This window comes from Typopeltis vanoorti, chromosome 22 (genome assembly GCF_054136105.1).
Source record: "Typopeltis vanoorti isolate ZY-2024b chromosome 22, IOZ_Tvanoo_1.0, whole genome shotgun sequence".
NCBI lineage: Eukaryota > Metazoa > Arthropoda > Arachnida > Uropygi > Thelyphonidae > Typopeltis > Typopeltis vanoorti.
This window is the reverse complement of record NC_143570.1, coordinates 10445157-10465326: the sequence shown is the minus strand read 5'-3', so window position 1 is coordinate 10465326 and position 20170 is coordinate 10445157. Positions and strand designations below refer to the sequence as shown.

General features: G+C 34.1%; 1 protein-coding gene across 5 annotated transcripts in view; it reads left to right on the top strand.

Moving 5' to 3' along the window:
* The window catches only part of Stat92E (Signal transducer and transcription activator Stat92E), a 477065-nt gene that overhangs the window by 131660 nt on the left and 325235 nt on the right, over nucleotides 1-20170 (top strand). For 4 of the 5 annotated variants that reach the window (XM_090412269.1, XM_090412266.1, XM_090412267.1 and 1 more), the window contains one exon: nucleotides 14903-14984. In XM_090412269.1, coding sequence (XP_090268395.1) covers nucleotides 14903-14984 — 82 coding nt within the window. The remainder of the gene's footprint in view (nucleotides 1-14902; nucleotides 14985-20170) is intronic. The other variant, XM_090412268.1, reaches the window with a different exon arrangement.

Sequence of the window (20170 nt, the reverse complement as noted above, 5' to 3'; positions counted from 1 at the left end):
TTAAAAGTGTTTGTTTGTGAAGAGGTGTGTTACTGCAATTTTTATTGTATTTGGAACTTAAGGAAATGTAAGAAGACTGTATTAGAGATAACAGATTTACCATTGTCTGAGTTTGAATGATTGTACTTATCAGAGAAGCCAAAATGTTTGTGATATTTTAATTAGTGATTTGAAGTTAAGTGTAAAATTTGTGATTTTAAAATTAAATGTTTGTTTTTGTTAATCAAAAGTTGTATTTTGCCTGAATCTCTTTTACTGCACCATTCATAAAATATTCGAACCAAAGCGGATAAATTAAGTAAGTCAAATATTCTCGACCAGTATATATTTTAAGGAGAAATAGTTGAATGTTGATTTTTCTTCAATTCTTGAACTAATTCAGATATAGAGTGGTGCAAGTCTTTAAATATAAATTTTCTCTATATTTGAATTAGAAATCAACTCACAACTTATCAATTATTTAAGAACATCATAGCAAATAACATGTCGGATCCAAGGTATAGATTAAGACGAAGTAGGATCCAACACCTTTTAATAAATATAGAAATATCCATGAAACTTCTCATTCTTAAGATAGGAGAGGGAGGAAGGAATGCAGATAAAAGTGCAGGTGGCTACTTTGAATATAATTCGCCAAGATGACTTTCCTTTTGTCACAGACACATTTTCTTGTGTGATTCTTTAGTTGAACTTTAGTCATTGACCACTAATAAGGTTATCATATTTCTGAAAGGTGCCATATTTTCTAAGTTAGTGTGAAGATTTAATTCAATGTGTTTGCATTTTTTTTTAAACATTTTTAATGTTGAAGTGACACGATGAAGATCGCGTTGCTTTGTTTACAAGATCATTTACAGTCAATCAATTTACATCTAATCATCTGGTTAGATGATCAAATTCCTGATGATAGGAGTAAAGCTACCATAGTACCAATCTATCAAAATGTAAATAAAACTAAATATGAGAATTACAGAGGAGAGGAGTTTATTCAAGTCAAATTAAGAAAATGTTAAGGAAAATCATGGAAGAAAGCTTGGAAAAGAACCAGTTGGGTTCAGGCCAAATCTGAACCCAACTTATTAGGATCAGATTTTCACTTTTATTGTTGAGAACTCAGGGAAATATAGCGAATATCTTTATATAAGGTTTGTAGAGCTGAAACAGGCACATGACAAGGTGACAAGAGAAAAACTCTTTGAAACACTACAGTTATAGGTGTAAATGGGACATTATATCACACAATGCATAGTCTATATTGAGTTGTAAGTCATTAATAAGAATTGACAGAAAGACTAACCAAAACATGGTTTGATGTTAAATCAGGTGTGAGACAAGGATGCACATTATCTCTATTGAATATCGAGTCTATTGAAGAGCTTCTAGATATGACCATGGCCTGTAGAACTGCTTTCGTAATCTGTTGAACTTTGATGGAGTAGAGCTTTTCTATAGAGTTATTGTTAAATTTCTGTAGAGCAGTGGCAATTGCTGGACAAGAATAGATATGGGCAGGTATTAGTTCGATTCCTGGACAGTTCTTGCCTATTCCACAGCTTTTAGTGCCGTCTGGATGAATTTTCATGCCTTTAAAATGTTCCGTCCTTAGTCTGGTGATGATTATGTTATTTCTCTATTTCATTAATTTTGCTGATTTCATTCTTCTTCTTCATAGTTTGTTTTACCAATCTTACTTTTGCAACAGAGTTAGCATTAGTTAGTGATAGTGGGTGTACTTTTTGAGGTAAGTACCTTGCTTCTTTGGCTAGTCTGTCTGCTCTCTCATTGCCTTCAATATTTACATGGGCTGGTATCCTTTCCAGTGTACAGTTCTTATTTATCAAATTTAATGTTGTTAGTTGTTCATGAATTTCCTGTATGAGTTTTGTTTTTCTGCACTTGAAGCATTAAAAAATGCTTTTTTTTTAATGTGCAGATTTTGAGTCAATGTAGATGGTTATTCCTTCTGTAATGTTTATTACTGGATTAAAGAGATACAACTTGTCATCATCATAATTTATTCACAATATGATACAATGTGAAAAGGGAAAAGAGATGTACATTAAAAATTAAAGATTGCAAATTATGGTCTTCCAAGTTTCTCTATCTTGAGCTAACTGATAGATGTCAGATGGAGTTTTACAGTTCAACCTATTGATGGTTTCACATATGTATTAAAAAAATTGTTTGCATGGTCTTCCTCTACTGCAGTTGCCATCTTCTGGTTTGCACAGGATGAGGGATTCCGAAAAGGGTGAGACTTCAGGATGTCTGAGTTGATGTCCAAGCCATCTGAGTTGTAGCTTTTTTACTATATTGACAAGTGGTTCTTGCTTAGCCAGATTTAGCACAGCAGAGTTAGTGACTAGGTCCATCCAAGTGTATCCAAGGATCAGTCTGAGACATGTAGTTTCAAAGGAGTTAATCAGATCTGCAGTTTTTTTTGGTGCTTATTGTCCAGGTTTGAGAACCATACAAGAAGATGGATCTACTGGTCGCATGCTATAGTCTTAATTTTATCTTTAATGATATTAATGATGATTTCCAGATGAGGTAGAGTTTGTTATGGAAGACTAGAGCCAGCTGTTTAAGTTTTCTGATATAATTTTCTTTATTGCTGATGTACGATCCAAGATATTGAAAGTCCTTTACTCTTTTTAAGGGTTTATTGTTGATATCAAGTATAAAGTTTTCATAACCTATTGAAAATACTTTGAACTTTTGGATATTATGCATGGCTGCTGAAGTTTGAAACTATTTTGCCAGCTGTGGTTTTGATTTGCATTTCCTCGCCTCCAGGTAGAGCTAGAAAACCCCCTGCTCCTCCTTGGTTGAGTGCTTAGGCAATGACATGGTTTAGATTATTTAAGTGATGCATAGTGTCAAGTCCTTTTATTTTCATGCTGTGAATCCTTTTTTAAACAAGGTTCTAGGAGATTTAAAGTTAATCTTTGTATTTTTTGGTAGTAAATTGGAAAGGATGGCCCTTTACTTATATCAATGGACAGGTGCTTTAAGTCGATCTATTTTCTAATTTCATGATCATATTGGAAAGTAGATGGTCTCTCTAGTCTAGATTTTCCTGTTCAGGCATCGAAAGTCCCGAGTGAGATGTGATCCTGTTGTTGGCTCCTGATTATGTTAGTGAATTTAACTGTGGAGAGTTGTATTCTGTCTTCTAGTATGTTAAGCCACAAATAATTTAAAAGCTCTTGTTGAGCTTTTAAATTATTTGTAGATGAGACTGTATGTATAATAATTTTTGCAGCTCTGGATTGTACTCTGTCAAGTTTTTCTTTTGAGCTAGTAGAAGCTGAGCCCAGATAGATGAGGCATATTCCATGGTGAGTCGTATGAGTGCCATATATGTAGTTTTGAGTGTCTTCGAGTTTGCACCCCACTTTGTTCCACATAGCCATTTGATGATATTAAACTTTTTAGGAGCTTTATTAGATATATTTGTAATATGATTTGTAAATCTCAGTTCAGTATCTACAGTTAGGCCTAAATATTTTTTTCTATCAGTGGAGAAGATACTCAGTTTTGTTTTTTCCAGGTTTATCTGTAATTTAAGTTCCTTTGTCCATCTTTTATTGATTTATTTAGGACTTTTTCAGTTTGTTGAGGATTACTGCTTGTTTGCCAGATTGCTCTGTCATCCGTATAGCATGCTATTTTTGTGTCATTTATTATGTGAGGATGAATATTGTTCATATAGATGAGAAATTGGAGTGGGCTTAAAACAGAACATTGTGGGACTCCAGCCCAATTTTGATGCATGTTGGAATACATTCTATTAACTTTTACTTTCATTTTTCTTCCTTTCAGGAAATCTGAAATTCAAATTAATGTTTTCCTCCTTATTCCAGTATCATATGCAATTTTTATCAATTAACACATAAGGCAGATTTAAGATCCAAGAAGATTTCTGTTGTCTTCTTTGGTGGTTTTTCTTGATAGCCATCTATGATTGATTGGCAAAGATAAAATAATTGATTTTCTGTACTGTGTTGAGACCTGTATGCAGTTTGGTAGAAGTTGGTCTTGTTATTTTCTAAGAGCCAATTCATAAGTCTAGTATGTATTATTCCTTTGTTTAGTTTACACAGAGTACTAGTCAAAGCTATTGGTCTGTAGCTTTTACAGTCACTAAGATTTTTGTTAGGTTTTAGTAAGGGTATAATGAATGATGTTTTCCAGATTTTTGGCAGTTTACCTGTATTCCAGGAAGTGTTAAATATATTCAGAAGGCAGTTTTTGGTTGTTTCTCCCATGTTTTTAATCATATGTCCAAAGATAAAATCAATTCCGATTGATTTGTCAGGGTCAGTTTGATTAATTGCTGTTTCTAATTCTGTCATTGTGAGGTCTTGAGTAAAGATGTCTCCAGAAGGATAGGTTCTGAATTGTATTAGCATATGTTTTGCAATTTTCCTGCACATTTTGTCTTCTTTGATATTGCAATTTGCCTACTTCAAAGTAATGTTTGGCTAGTATATGTGCCATCTGTTTATTAGTTGCTGCTGTTTTAATTCCTGAGAAGATTTTGTTTGAAGACTGATCAGTATCTTTAAGTGTTGCATTATTTAATAATGTTAATGATATTCCAGTGTTGTGAGTCTTTTCTTGGATCTAGTCTATTGCAGAATTCTTCCCACTTTTATTGTTTGCAGTTGAAATTTCATCTTCAATTTTTCGAGTTAATTCTATTAACTTCTTTCTGTTTTCTTCTGTGTTATTTTGTTTTACCTGTCTGTTGATAATATCTCATCTAAGACGTGAAGTGTAGACACATAAATATTATTCAAGAAAAAATGAAAGAGTTCAGATGACAAATGAGTCAGCTTGTGGTCTTAGAGAATACAGAAACAAATGTAAGAAAGCTAAACACTGTATAAAACTAGTTAAACAAAAGTCATGGGAAGACTGGTAAGAACATAGAAAATAAACATCATTCTATTCTTCATCTTTCTAAATATCATTAGAAAGATGAATGGAGTAATTACTTTGAAAAATTGCTAAACGAAACAATCAGTGACAGCAAAGTGGTTAAAAAAAAAAACACTGACCAGGCATGCAATCCGGAATACATATCCATACTTAAAGTAGAAAAGCCATGAAAAGTCTGAAATGCAGAAAGGCATCTGGATGATATTTGACCAGAAATGCTCAAGTATGGAGGTATAAAAGTCTTACAGTGCCTGAACTGCATAGTTCAGAAGGCCTGGACAGAGGGACGAATTCCAGATGATTGGAGTAGAGCTCTCATAGTACCCATATATAAAAAGGGAAATAAAACTGAAGGTGAGAATTACAGAGGTATTTCTCTATTGAGTGTTCCTGGTAAGATTTATGCAAGCATACTCAAACAGAGGTTGAGAAAGATTGTGGAAGAGAAACTTGGAGAAGAACAAGCTGGGTTCAGGCCAAATAGTGGTTGTCAAAATCAGATTTTCACTTTAAAACAAATAGTTGCGAAATCGTCGGAATATAATAAAGATCTGTATTTAAGTTTTGTAGATCTGGAAAAGGCATATGACAAGGTGCCAAGAGAGAAGTTATTAAAAACGCTACGGTTATATGGTGTCAATGGGGCATTATATCAAGCAATATTTAGTCTTTATTTGAGTTGTTAGTCAGCAGTTAGAATTGAAGGAAGTACAGGAAGATGGTTTAATGTTAAATCTGGTGTCAGAGGGTTTTACATTATCCCCTCTGTTATTATTCATTATCTATATGGATCACATTATGAAGGAAAATGATGTTGAAAGTTATATTTGGTCTTTATTAACTATAATTAACACAAAACATATATTTGGATTATAAGACCATAGGTTTAATACACATAGTTACAAATTCGTCGACTAGTTTCGCTAGCAAAACTGACTAGCTTTGTCAAGACTAAATGGTGAAAAAACTAATAAATGCAAAAAAAAAAAAAAAAAAAAAAAAATGGAGGAGTATAGTAATGGTTTACAACGGTTAGACAACAAAATTGGACGGCACCGCTTGACATGGTATATGTGAAGCGAGATACTTCAGTCATTATTATAAATATAGTTATATAATATATATTATTAATATTAATATATTATTTATATTAATATATGTATATTATTATAAGTATAGCCTACTGTAGTTCCGCTAAACTTAATGAGTTAATAAGATTTTCCCATATATCCTTTATATGTCCATATTCCCATATAGGAGTAATATTAAAGGATATATGGAAAAATCTTATTAACTCATTAAGTTTAGCGGAACTACAGTAGGCCAAAAACTATGTAATGCGCATTTATAATAATGACTGAAGTATCTCGCTTCACATATACCATGTCACGCGGTGCCTTCCAATTTTGTTGTTTAACCGTTGTAAACTGTTACTATATTCCTCCGTTTTTTTTTTTTTTTTAATTAAAAAAAAAAAATTTTTTTTTATTAGTTTTTTTCGCCGTTTAGTCTTGACAGAGATAGTCAGTTTTGCTAGCGAAACTAGTCGACGAATTTGTACATATGTGTATTAAACCTATGGTCTTATAATCCAAATATCTGTTTTGAAAGAAAGTGATATTAAACCTAATATCAAAATTGGAGATGTTATACTTCTAAATAAATCCACTACAAGTCTGCAAGATTCCCTGACTAAATTGAATAACTTGTAATAGATATGGTATGAAGGGCAGCAATAACAAGACAAAGATAATGAAAATAGGCAGAAGCATTGAAAATATCAACTGCATTGTGAATGGAGAACCTATAGAACAAGTAAAACATTTCAGCTGCTTTAGGTATGATTTTTAGTGAAAATGGTAAATTAAATATGGAAATAGACAACAGAATCAACAAAGCTGGTATGGTAGGAAGTCAGCTGAATAAATTTATATGGATTAAGAGCGAAATTAGTCAAAACACTAAATTAGCTGTATACAAGACAGTGTTCAAACCACTTTTAGCTTATGGATCCGAGAGCTGGGTTAGAAATAAAACACTCGACTAAAGACTAGAGACTGCAGATACGAGAGTCCCTAATCCTGAAAGATTAGGGGCGTTAACAGATGGCATCAATGACAATATCATATTAAAAATGAGAATATTAGGAAAGAACTTGACATTGTTAGTATCCAGGAATCTGTTAGCAGAGCTAATCTCAGGTGGTATGGTCACTTAAACAAAATGGGCGAGGAAAGATTAGCAAAACAAGTGTTCTCTGCCACATTGGCAGGAAAAAGACATAGAGGAAGACCAAAATCTAAGTGGATTGGTTCAGTAAAAAGTGCCTTAGAAGATAGAAATATAAGATCTGATAATGTTGGAGTCAGGTAAGAGATTGATTTGGAGGAAAATTGTAGATAGGAAGTTAGTAATAATGTAAGTTTTTCATGTAGTACTATCATATCCAGTACATTCATTGAGTGTACACGTCAGGAATTTGATGAGGATGAGGATAACTCTTTTGATGATCATAGCATTAATATAATGATCTTTCCAAAATGGAACCCAATTGTTTTTCCTGAGTCCTCTGGAAATTGAAATTTTTGCAGCTCTCTGTATGTTCTTAGTTAATTCCAGTAGTTGCTGATCAAGTTCTTTACTAGTGGGTATGCATGTTTATTATCTGTGTGGACCACAATATGAAGGAAAGTGGCATTAAACCTTTAATATTAAAATTGGAGATGGATGTTGATCTCACCTGTTTGCTTAATGCAGATGAGGTTATACTCCTGAATGATTCCATTACAAGTCTGTTGGAAAATATAGAACAAATAAAACATTTTGTCTATTTAGGCACAATTTTTAGTGAAGAGGACAAGTTAAATATGGAAATATACAGAATTAGCGAAGCTGGTTTGGTAGGAAAGTCACCTGAATAAATTTATATTACTAAGAGAGAAATTAGCCACACTAAACTAGCTATATAGAAGACAGTGTTCAAACCAGTTGAACGTATGGATCTTAGAGCTGGGGAAGAAATAAAATAATCAAAGACTGGAAACCACAAATATAAGAGTGCTGAGTAAGATTAGGAAAGTGAACAGATGACATTATTGGCAGTATCATAATAATAATAATGAAGATATTAAGAACTTGACATTGTTTGCATTCAGGAATTTATTAGCAGAGCTAATTTCAGGTTGTATTGTTATTTAAGCAGAATGGGGGTAGGGAAAGTTTGCAGAATAAGTGTTCTTTGCCAGATTGGCAGGGGAAAAAAAAGACTTTTTATTGTATCAATCTCTCCAAGACTGGGCAGATTGATACAATAAGAAGTGCTTTAGACGATAGAGAAGATCTTGATTACATTTGGGTTTTAACAGATAATAGATTAATATGGAGGAAAATTGTTGATAGGAAGTTAATAATGATGCGACCTTTTCATGTTGTACTATCATAATGTCCTGCATATCTCCTAAGGATAGATATCAGGAATTTAATCATGATGATAAATTACTAGAAGTTATGAGAAAGTAATTCAAAATAAATTAATAGTGGGACTAGGAAAATGTAGCTTACACCTTTGTCCATATACACCTAAAAGGTTGTGTTTGAGAAGAATGCACTCTCAACTTCAGCCCAGAATACTTTCACTGAAAAAAATGGGATAGTCAAAGCAGGCCTTCAGTCTATAAAGAGTAAGGTTTTCAGAAAATTCATCATTAAAGAAAATCTCTGAATTATTTTTCCTGCTTGAATATAATAACTTGCTCTGCTGTGTAGAGAAATGTGACTACACAAAATTATTGAAATAATAATGAAAGGACATTTAGATAGCAAAGCATCATCTCTGGAAAAGTCCACCTACGTTCTGGATATGAATAAATAAGTCACAAATAAGTTACCCACCCTCTATACAGTTATGAGAATAGCATTACACTCATCCTTCAGTTGGAATGATCTATGTTCAAATATCCTATTTTGAATACTTGGAACCTAGGTGAGGGCATTTCAACTGAAGGGGAGTTAGCATTCTCCACGACTTTATGTTCTATGGAAACAAGGGCAGTAATATTACATGCAGGCAATAAAATTTTATTTTCCATTGAAAACCCTGCCACTTTCATATGAAATGGGACAATGCCCACTATATGGGCATTGTTAAAGAAAGAAATAATCTGTTAGTATTCTGTTTGAACAGTTGTAGGTACAGTTCCTGAGGAATATATCATAAACAAGAAATATACATGTTATATACAGTATATAAATATACTGTACATGGGATGTATAATTATTGTATATTTATAGAGAACAGCATGATATGGAATGAAAGAAGATGGGAGAATCAGGTTAGTAGATAAACAGTAAATGCTTTCCTTAATGGTTACACAGTGATTGGTATTCATTATACAAATTATGGAAACAGCTACCATGTTAAAGTGAAAATTTCAGTTTAATATAAACCAAAATAATCACTAGATGTTTCAACCTTTACATTAATGTCATCATCTGGAGTGTACACATATATACAAAAAAAACAAAGTACAAATATACATGGTACAAATATACATCAATGCTGGAGTCCTGTTATTATTATTGTCTATTTGGTTATAAAACATAAATTAAGCTAGAGAGCAACATGCTCTCACATAATTACTCATATAAGTACACATAAATTAGAACAAAACAATATGGAAGGTGACCAATAAGATCTGAAATTATTGCTTAGAGTCCTAAAGTCAGGGATTGCTGGAAAACTTAAAGAACTTAAGTGGACTGAATGTGTGCCATCCAAATTTTTGGGATTTTTATGCCGCCGTTATTGCAAAGATTAGGGTGGTTGATCAAAATTTGACAGGCTTTAAATTTGAGTTCATAACAGGTTTTTGTATGATGTAAAGAACAAGTACTTTTCCAATCAATTTTGTGTAGGGTGTTAAGAGCCACTATTTATAAATGTATTGCTAATAATTTGTAATTCTTGTTTAAGAGCTTAATGACTCCAGGTTTTTGTGAAGATATCTTATCACCACAAGTTTTTGGAGACTGCCAGAGGAAAGACGTGTGACCAGTGTATTCAAGAAAGGAAGTGAGTTCTGATTTTTCAATTTCAGCAGTAATATGTATGTAAAATGTATTCAGGTGGCTGAGGAAGGTGTTCAATGTTTGGAAGCCATGTGTCCAGATAACGAGAACTTTGTCAATATATCTAAGCCAAACTGTTGGTTTTAAAGTAAATGAATCTGGAGCACGTTGCTCAGAGGTGTCCATATAAAAGTTAGCAACTGGGGGGGGGGGGGGTGTTGAGCCCATAGCTGTACCTTCTTTTTTTTAGGTAAAAATTATTTTGCCATATGAAGTAACCAGAACGTAGTATATGAGCAAAGAGAGCTCTAATATTGTGGAAGTTTGTTCTGTAAGAGAAGAATTGTGTCACTGATCGGGACATTTGTGAAAAGGGCAAATACATCAAACTGACTAATAAATCATCTTTACTGAGAGAGAGAGAGAGAGAGAGATTTCAGTATGGAATATACTTACTGCGACACAGCTCTCACAACATCGTACCATATTTAGCACCAAGTGATCAGGAGTTCTTGCGGCAAACTGGCTCACTCCCACTTCAGAGCAAAGATAAGGGCTTGTGTGTTTTCTGGAGGGGAATTAGAAGCAAAATGCATCTCCCTATTGCTCCTGAACATAGTGTTATGTTTTTTATATAAGAGGGGGGGAGATGATCTGACAACTCCTTAAGTGTTGATGCTAATTTCTTGGCTAGGTGATAATTAGTGCTGTCTATACAATCAACTATTTGCTGAACCAAAACATTATGTTTGTGTACCTTGGGAACACCATATATTCTGGGAGAGTGGCTGTAATGGGGTAACAGTTAAATTATACGAGGGTGGTCTGAAATGTTCTCGGCCTCAACCATAGATGACACTATCAGCACAATTTTTTTTCTGTGTTGGTATATCTGTCATAAGCATCCATATGAAATTGCAAGTCATTCTGTGAAGTAGTTTGTTATATACAGCTGTCTGAAGCAAAAGTGTTGTCTGTATCCATTGAAATGGATAAAATTGAGTATCGTGCAGTTATAAAATTCTTTGTAAAATAAGGTTTAACAGAAAAAGAAATTCATTCGAAGTTCATAAAAGTTTATGAGCACTCTTCTCCTTTGTTTTCGACAATTAAGAAATGAGCTGCCGAGTTTAAACATGGCCGTACCAGCCTTGAAGTTGATCCACGTGAAAGATGTCCAGAAAGTGTAACAACACCAGAAATCATTAAATCATTGATCAAGTGCACAATATGGTATTGGATGACAGGCCACTCAAGGTGCATGAAATTGCTGAGACTATAGGCATTTCAAAATAATGTGTAGGATATATTTTGCATGAAGAATTGCAAATGAAAAAGCTTTGTGCAAGATGGGTTCCACACTTGCTCACAGCAGATCAAAAATGCACCTCCATGAAAATCTCTGAACAGTTCTTGGTGCATTTTAGCAAGAATAAAACTGATTTTGTGCATCGATTTATTACTATGGATGAGACTTAGATTGATCATTACACACCAGAATCCAAACAACAGTCAAAACAGTGGACAGAAGCCAGTTGTTCAGCAAAGAAGACAAAGTCAGTTCCATCAGCGCGAAAGGTCATGACATCAGTATTTTGGGATGCTAAAGGCATTTTGTTTAATGAAAATCTCTGAACAGTGCTTGGTGCATTTTAGCAAGAATAAAACTGATTTTGTGCATCGATTTATTACTATGGATGAGACTTAGATTGATCATTACACACCAGAATCCAAACAACAGTCAAAACAGTGGACAGAAGCCAGTTGTTCAGCAAAGAAGACAAAGTCAGTTCCATCAGCGCGAAAGGTCATGACATCAGTATTTTGGGATGCTAAAGGCATTTTGTTTAATGAAAATCTCTGAACAGTGCTTGGTGCATTTTAGCAAGAATAAAACTGATTTTGTGCATCGATTTATTACTATGGATGAGACTTAGATTGATCATTACACACCAGAATCCAAACAACAGTCAAAACAGTGGACAGAAGCCAGTTGTTCAGCAAAGAAGACAAAGTCAGTTCCATCAGCGCGAAAGGTCATGACATCAGTATTTTGGGATGCTAAAGGCATTTTGTTTATTTATTATCTTGAAAAGGATAAAACAATAACCAGGGAATATTATTCCGATCTTTTAACTTTCTAGAAGAAAAAAATTGTGAGAAAAGACCTGGTTTGCATAAGAAAAATCATCTTTCATCAGGACAACGTGCCTGCCTACAAAAGTGTTTTGGCAGTGGGATCTGCACTATGAATTGTTGGAATGTCCACCCTATTTCCCAGATTTGACTCCCTCTGACTTCTATCTTTTCACAATACTAAAACTCGTCCTCGCTGGTCAGCATTTTTCTTTGAATCAAGAGGTGATTGCAGCTGTAGAGGAGTATTTTGCCGATCTTACTGAGAACCACTACAGGGACGGGATAATGGCGCTGGAGCATCGCTGGAATAAATGTATTAGTCTTAAGGAGCTCTTTCTTTTAAGGTTACACAGTGATCAGCATCTCAAGGAAGATTATGTTGAAAAATAAAAATAATTTTGAAATTATAAATTTTGTTTTCATTGTTAGGCCAAGAACTTTTCAGACCACCCTTGTAACAGTGTCTGATGGCCAAGAAGTGACAGACTTAAGTAATTTAACAGTTTTTTTTCCTTAATCCTGTTAGTTGGATTATAGTTTGAAAGTTGATAAGTCTGTTATCAGAGACTAATTGATTCCTTTGGTTAGTGTAAGTTGATGTGTTTAGGACGCTGTGGCATTACCTTTGCCAGATTTTATTATTATTATTATTATAAAAACCTCCATGGAGTCAAAGACTCATCGTGGGAGGTCCACTGTTATACACACACTTTATCATACTGTGCCTTAAATATATCCACTGTCTCTGCACACACCACACTCTCGGGCAAAGCATTCCAATCACTCACCACTCTCCATGCAAAAAACCTGTTACACTTATATCCTGATCAGCTCTTAAAGCTAATCAGGATATAAGTGTAATTTATATCCTGATTGCTGCTAGTACTGGATAGGATAGGATAAATAGTAAATAGATGCTGGGTATCTGTTTCTCATGTCACTTCTAAGCTTACTAGAAATCGAGAGGTGATGGATGTCATTTCATTGGAATAATACTTGTCAAAGTACCTGTAAAATACAGCAAGAAAGTAGAAACTTTCCTCTATTAACTACCTTCTGCAACCCATATATCCCTGAATTTATTCTTGTATGGTACACTCCAACTACCCACTATCCTGGTCAGCCTCCTCTGGATCCTCTCTGCAACTTCCTCATTTCCATGAAACTCAGATGACCAGACCTGTTCACAGTAATCCAGATGTGGCCAGCATATGGAGAATGTTAAAAGCATATGAGAAAAAAAATACATATACATATTAAAATTAATTGCTTGATTATTGGTTGTTTTTAAATTCGTTTTATATATCACTCACACATGAAGCCTACAGCAAATAAATACCATATGTGGACTAGTTGAAGTTTCTCAAATTTTCAAATTTTTGAAGAGTTTCTCAAATTTGAAAGGACTTGTAAAGAATTTTTGTGTTATTCCAGATTCTGTGTTATTCTGCAATTGACTCATCTTGTAAGAAAAAATAGATGTGAATCACATGTTCTGATTATCAGATGTCTATTAAGAGATGTTCATCTCAGGAACAAGGATTCTGGTAAGAAAGAATGTTTATCTTTAGTGGAAGGCAGGATAGAAGAAATCATGTTTACTGGTATGAAAGTTGTTTAGCAATCAGATTTTTTTTAGAACCCTTAAGTCGCATTGAAAAATGCCTGTGATATGCAGAATGGAAATTCTCTTTACCTGATGATGACCTGTTAGTAGGAGAGTAATTATCCAAGATGTGTAAATTAACCACTCAGTGTCATGTTATCTTTAATACATTGCAGTTCTTGCCTGAGAGTTCTCAGAAAAACATATAGTATGTGCCCTGTGGGTGGTAAGGAGCTTTACAAATTTCAGATTTTTGAATCTTGAAGAATGTGTCATTCCAATAAACATCGGTTTTCATTCAAGCACCCTTTACAAGTAAATCAAGGTAAAGAAAGGACTCTGTTATTATCTTTTCTAACATGTACTTTATCATAGGTAAAAAGGTTGTTAATTTGAATTAAAATGTCTAATTCTTCGTTTTAATATGGCCAAATAGCAAATACATCATTAACATAGCAAAACTAAGTGAAGGGGCAAGGATGCAGCATAATTGCTTCCCTTATCAAGAATTAAAACTCAAGATTTTTCCTGGAATAGGCCAGGTACTACTGTGACACTTTCTGGTGTTTAAGGATGATGACTTAGTTTTGTAAATTTGCCATAGAGAGCAGCATAATACTAGTTTAGGAGTATTATCCATAAGAGATTGCTGTTGCTGCTTTCTGTAAACTTTCCTATGACATGTAACTTCTGAGCTTCGTTAGTAATGTATTTCCTTAATAATAGGAACTTATCAAGACTTATTTTTCATTCTTATTTATGTAGCTTTATTTCAGGTTGCATAATGATACAGAGGGAATATGGAAAATGTGGTTTCTATAAGAGTGACACATAAGTTTTCCAAGTTTTGACATTTTTATTTTAATGCTGCATAAAATGACATTTGAAAAACAATATTCAACAAAATATAAGCCATTGCAATCTGTTATATTCAATCAAACATAAATTATATCACACTTAAATTATTTTGATATGCAGAATAGATATAATTATTTATTATGACATACAGTAAAAAATTAAAATACACTATAAAGATGCCAGTTTATTAACTGGGTCACCCTTTTGTTTAAAAAAAAATTAATTCACTTTATGACAAGTTTAAAATTAAGAGTAATTTTAAATGATTAATCTTGTGTTCTTCAGGAAACTGAGGAGGATCTCCGTAGGATGAACCAAGAACAAGAACATTTTGTTATCCAGTATCAAGAGAATTCAAAGTGTCAGGGTATATTTTATCTTTTTTTTTTCTTTCAAAATTTTAATTTATTTATAGTAATTATTAGTTGTATCAGTTTTTTAGTTTTTTTTAATTGAGAGAAATCATAAAATAACATTTTTGATAATGGCATTTATAATAAGTTTGAAATTAATTGTAAATAATTAAGTAACTGTAAGTTATGTAAAAAGTAGGTAGCTGTGAGTTTTAAAAAATTAAAGTTTTTAACTTAATTATGCATATAGGATTGCATTATTTACATATATATGTTATATCCTGTGTGGAGAGTAATATTTGATCAGCATACTTCTTAACTGCAACTCTCATAACTTTGCTAGGACTTTATTTGAAATAGAACATACTGCTGTACCTCAACTCATGATACTGTTATTATATGTGCATTGTTTAATCTTTGTCTCATCTGCTTGTGTTAAGGTTCCATATTGTAATTCACTCATACAGATGATGCTCTAACACATTGAGCAAAAATACTATGAATAAAGAAAATATTTTTTACTTGAAGTGATCTGTATTTAATTTTATTATGTACATTTTCCTAGTGTCACTTCTTTATTTACCATGCATCAGCAATTTCTTGCCTTAATTTTATGTGATTTTTCTTTCTTAAATTTGAATATTTAGTGTATAGAAATTTGTTAATCCGCTATGGAAAATTGTAAATTGTATATTACATTGGCACTGTAAGTGGCCTGAGGGTTAGATAATTCTGCTCTTTGAAACATAATATAAACTTTTCTAATTCATTTTGGGTGTTTTTCTGCTCCTTGAAACATAATATAAACTTTTCTAATTCATTTTGGGTGTCCAGTAAATGTCCCTTCTAGGCATTGATCATCTCCTAGTTAAAAGACATTAATAATAGTATTTGCTAACATTGGGATTTGAATCCATGGTCTCTTGGTTGGACACTGGACATAGTGGAATAAGTTATCCACTCTGCCAGCTAGTATCTCTCTCTCTCTCTCTCTCTCTCTGTGAATGGGAGAGAGAGACAAAGAGAGTGTAAAAGGATACTTGTCATTTTGCTACTTTTCTCTGAATTATTGTTATAGAATTTTTGAAGAATAGCACTGCAATAAATGTAGTACTATTTTTCTATTAGATTTCCATTAAATCTTTGTTATTTCTAAATTCTCAGAAACTTGAACCTAGGAAGACATATTGGCTGTAGATTAATCTGTGCTTCACTAGCTAGTGAAATATTTATACTTGGAACCCGCACCACTTCAATTAAATTAAGTGAATTGTTGATTTAATAGTGATTTTAAGATTAGTGATTGAGAATAGTATTTATTAGCTAAGACCACTTCCATTGCTTAGTATAGAGTATTCAATATGTTTTTTGTGAAGGGGCTTGCAATGTTTTTGTGAGATTCATCATGTCTGCCAAATATTGTAAATTTATAGTACATTAAACTTTGGTCAACCTATAGAGCAATATGTGGTGGGGGGCTAAGGTTTTATTTTATATATGTATGTATGTATGTGTGTGTGTGTGTGTGTGTGTGTGTGTGTGTGTGTGTGTGTGTAAAAATTCTGCTCCCCAGAAGTGGAACTTTTTTGAGCCACTTCAGGCCATCACTAAGTAGGATGGTTGTCTCGCATCAGGCAATCAAAATTTTTTCCTCCCATACCCAACTTTGGATTCAAACCTGCGTCTTGTTCACTTGTTGGTCATGCAAAAGGCAGATACTTGACCAACAAGGATGGCAGGTTTGTATAATAATCTTGCTGTTATCTTTCTCTTGTCGTGTCTGGAAGCAATCCGAGTTTCAGTATGTTGAGAGAATATCCACAAAGTTATATTTTCCACAAACTTTGCCTGGGAGATCGGTTTGCTCTCTATGTGAACAGCATATTTAAGATTCTGTTATATTTTCCCTTCCTCAGTCCTTCAGTGCCATGAAACATGGCATGTGCATTTATCATGTGAATAGAAATACTCTCTCTCTTTCTCTCCTAAACATGTGCATGCACAGACTCACGCACACAAAAAAAATAAATTTAAAAGTATGTATATTATGTTATTTGTTTAAGTAATGAGACATCCCTGTATTTCAGAGAAACTTATATTGCATACACTGTATACAGTGGATAGCTGTAGTGCACGCGCACGCATGCACACACACACACACACACACACACACACACACACACACACACACACACACACACACACACACACACACACACACACACACACACACACACACACACACAGAGAGTGTGTAAACGAATCACAAATTTTTAAAAAAATGTAAAAAAGAAATTGCAAAAGCATAATAAAAGAAATCTTGAGAATTAGAAGAAAGAAATAACATTAAACAGAACAAAGGAAATTGTGCATTGACTATGAGAAAGTTTGGCTGGCAAGAATTGTATACACACAAAATGATAGCATGAAAAAAATACAAATGCTAAAAAAAAAGGGAGACAAAGGAAACAACCAGAAGAGTGTGAAATTATAAAAATTAAAATCCTCAATTAATGTTTAATTTTGAAATGTTATATTGGCTTAAATTAACATAAAACTTACCTGAAATCTTCATGATAAACTGTGCATTCCATTCTATTAATTTTGTTGAGTGTGTGGTTTTTTTCTGTAGACATTATCACTATACCTCCACCGTTTGGTTTTGTGATAAGGACATCCAAAAATGATAATTTTCCATCCTTTTCAGTTTCCAGCAGATAACTAAATTTTGTCATGGTGATTATTCAGGAACCATACAAGGTCTTCCAGAAATTATGTAGGTGCTATTTCTTTATCCCATGTTGGTGAAATGTCAAGACAGAAAGCACAACTGTATTTTTTTTCCCTTCCTCTCACCTCAGCTTTTGAGATCATTTTTGATGTAAACATCTAATAATCTTTGATCTGAATTTCTTGAACCAAAGCAACTTGTCCCAAATTTTCTTCTCTTGTTCTCCAACTTGTGCATTAAGATTTCCTAAGATGACTATGCTCTTATTTTGGATAATTTCCTCCAAGAAAAGACATTATTCTTTAGATAATGTCTTTTCCTCCATATCTAGACCTCATTATAGTGCATATCTTTGAATAAGATATTTGTTTTCCATTCCATTCAAACTCATCATTCCTCAGCTTATGACGTGTTTGTCATATGACCCTCATACTCACAATAGTCACCCTGGCAAATAAGAAAACGAACATCAAATACCATCTCTCTCTCTCTCTCTCTCTCTCTCTCTCTCTCTCGTAGCCTGTGGACCATGGTGTTATTGCTGCCTTCAGGGCACTTAAGAAATACTTTTGCTCAGGCTATTGCTTTTAGGAGACTTTTAGGAAGAATATAATATCTTGCATTCTAGAAACAAAGAATGTAGATTCAGCATGGAATGTAGTGACAGCAAGAAGTGTATGAATGGTGTTTGGAAGAAGCTGTTGAAAATACTTGTTCATATATTCACAGGATTTGAAAAAGATAAATCCTTGAAAGAAATTGGTGACAAAATAGTGCTGTTGGCTAAAAAGTTGGAGGTAGACATTTAGAGCAGTTTGACAAGGAAGGTGGAGATTGATATGAAGTTGGCATGATGGTGAAGTACAGGGTGATGAAAATTAAAGTATTCCTGTTTAAGGCCTTCTGGAGTGCCACCCAGTGATCCAAATGCTACAAAATTTTTCAGTAACATTGTGCATCACGTGGAAGTGATATCCAAGGGGGGGGAGGGGGGAGTAGTTCCAAAATTCATCATCAGAGGGCACTGAATGCTGTATCAAATGTAGATGTAGTGATTTTTCCCTGTAAGAAAGAGAAAAGTGACACAAGCATAAATAACACATTTTTATTCACTTCCATTATGCATTCATGGGCCATACTATTCAATGTACTGCCCTTTCCGTTATGCCACTAACTCCATCCTTTCCCAGTGTTCAATGGCAGAACGCAGCTAGTTGGGACTGATGTTGTGCACATGTTGCGTTATGCTGTCTTTCATCACTTTCATCCTGATAACCACTGGCAAGTTATCAGGATGATCCCTATAAACCTTTGTCTTGGACAAATCTTTTTGAAAAGTCTTTGAGAAATTCCCAGAACACAGGGGGTCGGATCAGATGAATGATGTGGCCATGCAGTGGGAAACGTGACTAATCACTCTGATTTCCATGAAATGTTCTTGAAGAACCTCCTGTATGGATCAACTGATGTGTGGAGGGGCTCTATCCTGCATGAAAATGATTGAATCCATGCAATCCGTGGGATGTTGCTGTGGCACAACAAAATTATTGCATTGCAATACTTCTTGGCAGTAACTAAACAAGTCACAGTACTCGACTGGTGAATATCCTCAAAGAAGAATGGACCAATGATAAACAGAGCTATAAACATGCACCAGATAGTAATGTTTGATGAATGCAAAGAAATTTGTTGGATTGCATGCAGGTTTTGTGTAACCCATATTGCAATTATTGGATATTGCAATTGTGGGTTTTCACAGCTCTGTTCAGGTAAAACTGAGCCTCATCTCACAAAATCATTCACGGCCACACAGAGTCCAACTCTACTTGAGTGAGGAATGTTAAACCAAATGTCAGTCAAGTTCCAGTTGTGCAGGCACAACTCCTGTGTCAGGGTTATCTTGAATGGATAGAAATGCAGAATTTCCATAGAATTTTCCAGACAGTTGTGTAAGGCACATATGTATGTTTCTTGATACAGCATGTGCACTGTAGGAATGAATGCTGTTATTCATAACCCACTCAACCTGTGCTACGTCTAACTCCCAACAATCCCATTTCTTGAGAACAACTAATCATCTGTTGCAGACACGTGGAGATAGTGGACCTTTGTTGATGTTTGTTCAGACAATGAAATTTGTGCAGTGTAGCAGCAGCATTGCAATTGTTTAGGTAGTACAGCTTCACAAGCAAATCATGTTAGAGCAAGGTTAGTGCCATCTCTGGATGGTATTAACAACCAGAATAAAGGAAAATATTCCATATCTGCCTTTTGAAACCCTCCTGGCATCTCCCAAATTGCAGGATATGCAAATTCCATGCATTTGGTGTTTACAGTGTCCCTGGTGGTGAATTATGCAAATACTTTTTTTTTCTTCTTCCTAGATATCACTTCTGCATAATGCACAGTGTATTCCTGCAAAAAGTTTCGCATCATTTGAATCGTCTGAACCTAAACCGACCAGACTGT